The sequence below is a fragment of the Trichechus manatus genome, unplaced genomic scaffold (assembly GCF_000243295.1).
Source record: "Trichechus manatus latirostris isolate Lorelei unplaced genomic scaffold, TriManLat1.0 scaffold00029, whole genome shotgun sequence".
In the NCBI taxonomy this organism is placed as follows: domain Eukaryota; kingdom Metazoa; phylum Chordata; class Mammalia; order Sirenia; family Trichechidae; genus Trichechus; species Trichechus manatus.
Window position 1 is genome coordinate 22,655,581 of NW_004443965.1, and position 10,614 is coordinate 22,666,194.

General features: G+C 36.7%; 1 protein-coding gene across 1 annotated transcript in view; it reads left to right on the forward strand.

The window, feature by feature from the left end:
• Positions 1–10,614, forward strand: part of ERCC8 (ERCC excision repair 8, CSA ubiquitin ligase complex subunit) — a 57,656-nt gene that overhangs the window by 28,261 nt on the left and 18,781 nt on the right. Inside the window, exons 8-9 of the mRNA XM_023729454.1 lie at positions 5,081–5,181; positions 6,086–6,210. Coding sequence (XP_023585222.1) covers positions 5,081–5,181; positions 6,086–6,210 — 226 coding nt within the window. The remainder of the gene's footprint in view (positions 1–5,080; positions 5,182–6,085; positions 6,211–10,614) is intronic.

The window sequence follows — 10,614 nt, forward strand, 5'->3', positions numbered from 1 at the left end:
TTGCTCATGCTTTTGGTATCGTATCTAAGAATTCATTGTCAAAAACAAGATCTTAATGCTTTCTCCTGTGTTTTCTTCCAAGAGTTTTATAGTTTTAGCTCTTACATTTAGGTGGTTGACCAATTTTGAATTTGCTTTTGTTTATGATGTGAGTTATGGGTCCAACTTCATTCTTTGCATGGGAGTTGTCCCGGAACCATTTATTGAAGAGACTGTTCTTTGCCCATTGAATGGACTTGCCACCCTTGTTGAAAATCAGTTGGTTATAGATATATGAATTTATTTCTGGACTCTCAATTCTATTCCATTGATCTGTATGTCTGTTCTTATACTAGTACCACACTGTTTTGTGGTACTAGTAAAAGAATATACTACACTGTTACTGTAGTTTATAGTACATTTTGAAATTGGAAAGTATGAGTTTCCTACTTTGTCATTTAAAAGGTTGTTTTAGCTCTTTGGGGCCCCGTTCAATTCCATATGAACGTAAGAATTGGCTTTTCCATTTCTGCATAAAAGGCTGTTGTAATTTTGGTAGAGATTGCGTTGAATCTGTAGATCACTTTGGGTAGTATGATGGTTAACATTGTGTGTCAGCTTGGCTGGGCCATGATTCCCAGTGTTTATATGTGGTCACCTGCATAATGGGATCTGCTGTGAGTAGCTAGTCAGGTGAAAGGGAGTTTCCTTGGGTGCGTGGCCTACATCTGAATATAAGTGGACATTCTGGCTCTTGCCTGCTCTGGATCCTGTGGCTGCCTCCTATTCATCTGACCTCGGTTCTTGGGACTTGAGCTTATCAGCTTATCTGCCTATTTTGGGATTCTTCGATCTTCACAGCCTATGAGCAGGAGCCCTGCTCTCCAACCTGCCGATCTTGGGTTCACCAGCCCCTGCAGCTACGTGAATGATGAGAAGCCTGTGGTCTTGCCTGCCGCTCTTGGGATTTGTTGATCTTCACAGCCTGCGAGCAAGAGCCCTGCTATCTGACCTGCCGATCTTGGGTTTACCAGCCCCTGCAGCTGTGTGAATCGGGAGAAGCCTCTGTTCTAATCCACGGATTTGGGATGTTTCAGCTTCTACAATTGTGTGAGCCGTTTCCTTGATATAAATCTCTTTATATTTGTACACTTTGCTGGTTTTGCTTCTCTAGAGAACCCAGCTTAAAACAAGTAGTCCTGACATGTTAACAATATTAAGTCTTCCAGTCTATGAACACAGAATGTCTTTCCATTTCTCAGGGACAGATTACCCAATAAGCAAAGTATGCATGGGCTTACTTGTGCTTAATAATATGTAGTGCATAATTTCACCTGTTTTTCACCACGTCAAAGATGTAAAGAAACCCATGTGAAATTGTGCACTACAGATTAGTAAGTAAACACAAGTCTGTGCGTACCTTGCTTACTGGTGAATCCACCCTTACATTTCATTCAGGTCTTCTTTAATTTCTTTCAGCAATGTTTTATAGTCTCCACCATAAAGTCTTACATCTTCCTGATTAAATGTATTCCTAGTTATTTTAGGTGTTACTGGAAATGGAATTGTTTTCTTAATATCCTTTTTGGATTGTTCATTGCTGGTGTATAGAAACACATCTGATTATATTGCATGTTGATCATGTACCCTGTAACTTTGCTGAATTCATTTATTAGCTCTAGTAACTTTTTTTTTGAATTCTTTGGGATTTTCTATATGTAGGATTATGTCATCAGTGGACAGAGATAGCTTTACTTCTTCTTTTCCGATTTGGATGCCTTTCTTTTTATGTTTTTTTTTAACTAATTGCTCTGACTGGAACTTCCAAGACGATGTTGAATAGCAGTGATAAAAGCAGGCATCCTTGTCTTGTTTCTGATCTTAGGGGAAAAGCTTTCAGTCTTTCATTATTGAGCATGATGTTAGCTGTGAGTTTTTCATAAATGTCCTTTATCATATTGAGAAATTTTCCTTCTGTTCCTAGTTTGTTGAGTATCTTTATCATGAAAGGCTGTTGGATTTTGTGAAAAAAAAAACAAAAATACCATTTTTATTCATTTTCTTAAACCCAAAATTATTCTGAATTTGTCACAACACATTCATCCATTCGCTAATTCAGTTCACTAATATTTACTGATTTATTACTATATGTTAGGGACACAGAGGTAACCAAGGCATAGTCCCTTCAAGAAGCTTACAGTCTATTTAAAGATCTAGTCAGAAAAATCAGTGATTTCAGTACATCCTGAAAAATGCTTTAAATGGAGGTGCATCTTTGGTAAGTGTAATATGGGGAAAGAGAATAGGAGTGCTTAACAGAAGATCGGGAGATTTTGGGGTTTTGTTTGTGTGGTAGAAGGAAGAGGCTTGAATGTTTATATGCTGGAGAGAAAGTAATAGTAGAAAGATATAGGTGAAGATAAAAAATGGAAGGGATAATTCATGTATCAGGGACCTTAAATAGACCAAAAAAAAAACCCAAACCCATTGCCGTTGAGTCAATTCTGACTCATAGCAACCCTATCAGACAGAGTGGAGCTGCCCTGTAGAGTTTCCAAGGAGCGCCTGGTGGATTCAAACTCTCAGCCTTTTGGTTAGCAGCCGTAGTTCTTAACCACTACACCACCAGGGTTTCCTTAAATAGACACGAGGGGGTAATATCAAGGGTCCAGATCGAGAGGAGAGACACTTGATTTGACAAGACTAAATGAAGGAAGGACAAGGTAGACATGAATGAAATTAAGTTTGTAGCTTTGGAAGAAAAGTTCGAGGAAATACAAGCCAAATGCCCTCTATGGGGGCAGTGGTGGTTCAGTGGCGGAATTCTTGCCTTCCACGCAGGACACCCAGGTTCAATTTCTGGCCAATTTCCGATTCAGTTCCTGGCACACTCACCACCCATCTTTCACTGGAGGCTTGTGTGTTGCTATGATGATGAACAGGTTTCAGCAAATCTTCCAGACTAAGACAGACTAAGAAGAAAGGCCTGGCAGTCTCCTTTGGAAAAATTAACCAAAGAAAACCCTGTGGATCACAGCAGTCCAGTCTTGTTGCACACGGTGTTGTCATGAGCCGGGAGCCAACTTGACAGCAGCTAGTAACGACGATAGTGGCGTCTGTTGTTTTTGAGTGGAATAAGAGTTGATGTCATCTGTTGAAAATATGTGATTTGAGATGCAGTTTTGAGGGAAGGTTGTGAAGATTTGGTGTAACTTCTAATAAATAGGAGAAGGAGCTGATTAGGGGCACAGAGGATTGCTGGTTAGTGTTGTGTTATCAGTTGGGGTTTTAGACCTTAGCTATACCAAGCCACAGCAGGCAAAACATTAAATGACACAGAGTGAACATTTTTAGTGTTTAAAAGATAAGTAGCTCAGTGTCTGAAAATTGTAGAAGTCATGGATGTAAGGAAGGAAATAAAATCACAGAAAGGTTTACAGGAGGAGTCAAGGACCTAATGAAGTAGAAGTATGAGTGTCAGGGTAAGAAAATTCAAAAAGGGATAGGAAGTAGTAGTCAAAGACTTGGACATAGACATTTTACTAAATTTTTGTTTTAAAGTTTTATTATTACAAAGCTATTCATATTAGTTTTGTAAAGATCTGTGTCTGGATTTTTTTAAAGACTGACAGTCTTCCCTCTATGTCACAGTTTTAGTCCCCAAAGGTATCTTCTGATAATAGTTTGCAGAATGTGATGTTGAAATTTACAATTGCTGAAGTGTAGAGCAAGGTTTAGAATGGAACCATTAGAAGGCTGGCTAAAGTGGTGTGAAGGTGAAACTGAGGAGCTAGATGCTGACTGTGGGTCCATGCTAGGATGGATTTACATTGCTCCTGCCTAACCTGGTCTTTATACAAATCACAGGAGCTAAGAGGCTTTCGGTTCTCAGACTGTCCCAGGAACTTGAATCAGCACCAAAGTGGACCTAGTTATCAACGTCAAGAGTCAGATATATTTAATATATCAGAATAGATTTAAATTCTCAGACTGATCCTATCGCAGGCTTTTCCCCCAGCTAGAAAGAAAGAAAACCAGTTGGGGAATGGGAAATGCTAGCTTTTTGCTATTCCAGCTGGCTAGGTTTGATAATGATCTGTGAGAAAAATCAAGGTTTTAGAAGCAAACAGACCTCATGTATCCATATATATATGAGAAATAGGCTTACAAGATATAATGTAAAGCTCTTATTAAAATCGCATAGATAAACTCAATGGGTTAGAATACTGCTGAGGTTGTCATGAAGAAATTATAGCATCAATTGAGCTGATACATATTTTTCTTTAGGAATAGTCTAGAAGCTGAAATTGATGTTTGATCTTGGTTTTACCTTTTTTTCCACTTGAAAGAAAATGAAAGTGTCTCAAGGAGACATTAAATTTAGTTCTGTATATGTACAGAGATTAATTTGAGTACATGAAACCAAATGAAAATGATTGTCCTCATTATTCACCGTACTCTCAATGTTTCTTATGTTAAAAAAAATTTACCACATATATGGCAAATGCATTTTTAAGCAATGTGAAATCAGTTAACTGCTTGATTGTCTTAAGTAGCATTTGAATAACAGATAGTAGAGAGGATACACAGTGAAACTTGTGAGAGCCAGAACTCTGTGGGACTTCCAGGTCTTGAAAGTTATCCACCTTTGACAGGATGCGGTCCTACCACTTTTCTATAGTTCACTATTAGTGGAAAATATTTGCATTTTCCTTCTGTGACAGGTTTCCGCCTTTCACAGGTTTCAGCTTTCGCAGGTTTTACTGTAGTAACAAACTTACTCTAAGGAACAAGCTGTAAGCCTATCTAGTCCTTGGGGGAGAAGATGCTCACGTAATTAAAAATAACATAAAAAGCAGCAGATTTTGAAATGCCTCCTTGTAATCTGAAAAAGGATTACTTTTTTGTTATTTTCTCACTTCTTTGTTACTGTTGAACATTGAGTATCTGCTGAAGATGCAAAAGTACAACCCAAATGTACAAATATATTTGTACTAAAATAATGAGACCTCTAGGTACCATACTACTGGAAAGTTGGGTGAGGGGTATAGTAGTCACTACCCTAGATCCATATGCTAATGTAACATTTATTTCTTCTCAGTGCTGACAGTAGAGTAAAATTATGGGATGTGAGGAGAGCATCAGGATGTTTGATTACTCTTGATCAGCATAATGGGAAAAAGTCACAAGCTGTTGAATCAGGTAATGAAATTTTTTTTTATTGAAAATTTTTTGATTGAAGCTAAATAATAAATGTATGTTGACAAATTGCAAATTTTGTTTTTAAAAAAGATATTCACCATAAATCAATTTCTAAATTTACATGAACTAAATTATTTTATCTTTCTTCAAGATACTAAAGGAATAGTAACATTTGTAGCCATTATGTCGGCATAAAAACTGCAAGTTGTATTAATAAATGTAAGTCTGCTACAGTCCAGGTGACAGGTACCTCAGCTGCATTTTTATAATAGAGCTTGATTTCTATGTACATTAAAATTTTGATTTAAAATTAAATCTGGACTGAAAATATATTAGAATGAAGTATAAAACCTATGATTGTTTTAGTAATCTTTTTTGATTAAATGAATCAGGCTATTGAGAATTATGCTGATTTTCTCAAACTTGTTCAGTTTGAAAGATACAAATTTTGATTGAGACTAATACAGTCATCCTTCCCTTGTTAAAGTTTTTTTTTTTTTTTTTAATGTAGAACACTTGTATTACTGACTTTTAATAGTTTATGGGTTGATTTTTCAGATTAGAAATTGAAATGTTACTTTAAAGGGTTGGGAGGTGTTTGCTTTAAAATTTTAGTGTTAAGCTATGCACGTAATTGAATTTGATAGCACCGCTTACTCTCTGAAAAAAAAATTATACTTGGCAGAATTTTTTTCCGTTTGGTTTTCCTCTATTTTTATGGTTCTAATTTATATAGTTTATCATTATTCAAGTAATGCAAAGGTTGTTTAATTTTAAATATAGTCAACTTATATATTTTAAGTAATTTAGGTAGTTGTTCTTTAAAATGTTTAACTGTATCATCGAACATTAAATATGTACTGAATACATGCACAGATAAACTGAACTATATTTTTCATTGCAGCAAACACTGCTCATAATGGGAAAGTTAACGGCTTATGTTTCACAAGTGATGGGCTTCATCTCCTCACTGTTGGTACAGATAATCGAATGAGGCTCTGGAATAGTTCCAGTGGAGAAAACACACTAGTAAGACATTTTAATTATCTCCAGCTATTTTAATACAGTTAAAGAAATGATGTTTTTCTATAGATTTAGCTTGGTTTCTTGCGTTTGAATCACAGCTTTTTTTTTTTTTTTTTTTTGATAATATGTGAGCTAGTGATTCTCAACTTATGACAACCCTTGTCCACCCCACCCCCTGCCATATTACCACCACTTAGTGAAGAATCACTGCTCCACTGAGCCACTATTCTAATGGGAGTGTGCCATGTTTCTTAGGTATATTGGGAAAGAATAAAAGATTGAGAGCCGATATAAATTAAAGTTAAAAATTAAATAATCAGATATTATACTATGTGTGACTTGTGAAAAAAAATCCAAAATCCAGTACTTTATTTAAGCTGGACTAAAGGTGTTTTGAAGGTATTAGATTTTTATGTGGCAATTATTTCTAGTTTTTTTGTTGTAGTTGTTTTTAATGTATGTTGTGGTCCTTGCCATGCATATCTGTTGTTTAGTAACTCTCAAAATAAGCTTCCAAAAGTTTAGAAATTGGTGACAATAATAATAGTAGCTAGTATTTATTGAGAGCTTATATGCCAGATATTGTGCTAATAATGATTAACAGTTAATATATGTGCTAGAGCATATATTGTCTTAGTTAATTGTTACATGAACACTATGACGGTAGTTACTGCTGTAACCATCTTACACATGAGGGAAATGAGACAAAATGGTTTGGTAACTAGCCTGAGTTTACACAGTTAGAAAGCAACAGGGTTTGACTCTAGACTCTACTCTTAATATAATGCTGATTATACCCAAACCCTTTAGTGCATTTATGTAGGTTTTACTATTAATCATATTCCTTTCTTTAATCATCTTTTCCAGCTAATAATTTTCTTTCAGATACTCTAGGTGCTATTTTCATTATTAATACTAATTTTACCATAAGGTCAAAATTGTTTACGTCTAATTTACTTTAAAGTCTGTTAATCCCTTATATTCTTTATGAGCTATTTCTCTATCACATCTCAGGCTAGAACTCAGACATTGTGAATTATAATTTAGTACATGGCTGCCAAAGCAAGAACAGTGAGTTATTATTTAGAACCTTCCATTCATTATCTTCTACCATGTCCCTAATCAGGTCACATTTTCCTTTTCTCATTTTATTCATTTATTTAATAAATATTTATTGAACACTTACTGTTTGCCTAGTGGCTCAATGATTAAGCACTCAACTGCTAACCGAAAGGTCAGTGGTTCAAACCCACCAGCCGCTCCACAGAAGAAAAGACCTGGCGATCTGCTCCCCTAAAGATTACAACCTAGGAGACCCTGGGGGAAGTTCTACTGTGTCATATAGTGTCACTGAGTTGGAATCAACTCGATGGCACACAACAATAGTATACAGCAGTGGACAAACATTAAAAAAAACCCTGCCCTCATGGGGCTCGCATTTTAGGGAGGAGAAGAAAGAAAGAAATCAATCAGTGGATGAATGGATGGATAGATAAATAATATTTTAGATGGGGAGAATGTTATGAGGAAAAGCAAGGTAAGGAGCATCGGATATACTGGAAAGCTGGGAGTCAAGGTAGGCCTCACTGAGTAGGTGACATTTGCCTGAAGGAAATGAAGGAGGGAGTCATGCATATATCTAGGGAGATAGCATTTAGGCCAAGGAAGAAAAAAAACTGCAGAGACCCTGAGGCAGAAGCATGTTTGGGATACTAGAAGAACAAGAAGGAGGCTCTTGTGTTGGAATAGAGTGAGCAAGTGGGAGAGTAATAGGAGATGAGAACTGAATAGGACGCCAAAGTAGCTTGGCATGTGTGTCAAAGATTAATGGGATAAATACAAGGATATAAGTACATAAAATTGTTATTGTGATTTTATTCAATTTTTCTTTCCTTATTGATGGTAATACTCTTGCCCTATAAATTTTTGCTAGTGAGTCCGTATCTAGAATATTGTGTTTAGTAATGGATAATACATCTTAAAATGGAATTGATCAAAGATGAATCGGGTAGTAAAGAGCCCAAAAACTCACCTACAAAGGACACTTAAAGGAATTGGGGACATTTATCCCAGAAAAAGTAACTCCGGGGGAAACGCAAACACTATCTTCGACATTTACAAGGCTGTCAAACAGAACAGGAAACAAATTCTAGTCCTAATTTGGCTCTTTAGGCAATTTATTTAAGGTAACATCATGAAGTACTAAGGTCAGAGCCTCAGTTTCCTCATCTTGTAAATCAGAAGTATTATCTGCCTAAAAACTAGTTGTGAGCATAAAACAGAAGTATGTAAGGAGTAGTACTAAAATAATAGGCATACCATAAATGATATGCATGGTGTTGCCTATTAAACCAAAAAAACCAAACCAGTTGCTATCGAGTTGATTGTGACTCATGGCAACCCTCTGTGTGTCAGAGTAGAACTGTGCTCCATACGGTTTTCAATGACTGGCTTTTCGGAAGATCTCCAGGCCTTTCTTCCGAGGCACCTCTGAATAGACTTCCAGCCTTTCATTTGACAGCCAAGTACGTTAACTGTTCCAGGGATTCCACTGAACTACTTGGAGGTCTTCAAATATACAATGATCTCTCACCCTTCCTTTCAGCTGCATAGACTGCTGTATTTGCTTTAGAATACCATTCTTCTTTTTCCCGTCCTAGTTGCTTGTCGACTTTCAGAATTCATCTATGGTACAACCTCTCTTTAACTTTTTCAGTCCATCTTAGATGCTCCCAAGATACTGTGCTCATTGTATTACAGTGTACTGTGATCATCACTTTCGTTGAATGAAAGAAAAATAATCTTTAGCAATATGGAAGTGGTTTTTTTGTTTGTTTTTGATTAGTGTAGTCTAGATTCAGTTGTTTATTGTGTCATTTACTAGCCAAAAGACCTTTATTAAATTACTTAACCTTTCTAATTGTTTTTGTATTCTAATTCTACCTATCTCATAGGATTGTTTTGAGGTTTACATGAAATAATTGATGCAAAACACTTAGCACATTGTCAGGAACATACAGTAAGTGTTGACATTCAGTAAATATTATCTATTATTAATTATTATGCCGATGGGGGCAGTGGTGGTTCAGTGGTCAAATTCTCCCCTTCCATATGGGAGACCTGGGTTTGATTCCTGACCAGTGCACCTCAAGTGTAGCCACCACCCATTTGTCAGTGGAGGTTTGCGTGTTGATATGATGCTGAGCAGGTTTCAGCAGTGCTTCCAAACTAAGACTAGGAAGAAAGGCCTGGTGATCTACTTCCAAAAATCAACCAGTGAAAACCCTGTGAATTACAGTTGTCCGATCCACAACCAATCATAGGGATGACACAGGACTGGGCAGCATTTCGTTCCATTGTACACGAGGTCCTCATGAGTCGGAGGCCAACTCGACAGCAGCTAACAACAACACTATTGTGCTGATAGTAATTTGACAATTGAATGAGCTGCCTTGTGATGGAAATTTCTGTATCACCATAGGTATTCCCTTAGTGAGTAGAAGTATATCTACCCTAGTGCAATACAAGGTCTCACATAAGATAGGGAATTGGATTTGCTATCATCCTATCCCAAGTCTATGACATCCTCCTCTATCAAAATCATTTCAAAGCTTTCCTTAAATACCATTTTTAAGGCAGCATCATAGACAAAAGTAGCCTATCCCTCTTGAATACTTTCATAACAGTTTATAATATGCTACTTATCACACTGCTTCTTATGGTACGCATTTATAGTCATAAAATGGGAACTTAGATAATCACCTAGCACGTTGTGTTACACAGAATAAGCACTTAGTAAATGGTAACCTCCCCCCTTCCTTCACCTTTTATTTGAACTTCATTCATAGGCATTGAAAAGATATTGATAGTTTTTGAGGCCATAGGTGATTTCATCAAAGCAGTGATTTAAAAAGATTAATATAACAGTTGCAGGATGGATTGGAAGGGGAAAGCCCAAAGACAAAGTTAATGAGCTGATTCAATAATACTTCATTCATCGCTTTCCAATTAACATTTAGGAAGGAATGTGGTATGGAAAGAGCTTAGGTTTTGTAGCTAAGTGCTCTGTAGCAGTTCATAATTTTTCCAGGGGAACAGAGAATTGCTAGTTGAGAAAAAAATGTTTTATGTTTTTTCTCCCCTTACTTCATCTTTCTACAGATTGTTGCACATGTAGGATTAAAAGATGTAAATGAGGGAATGCTGTCATTTTTAACATATATAACAAAAAACTTGTTGTCGTCAACTTGATTCTGACTCATAGCAACACCATAGGACAGAGTAGAACTGCCCCATAGGGTTTCCAAGGAGCACAGCTGGCTGGTAGATTCAAACTGCCGACCTTTTGGTTAGCAGCCGAGCTCTTAACCACTGCACCACCAGGGCTCCTTTAACATACATAGGAAT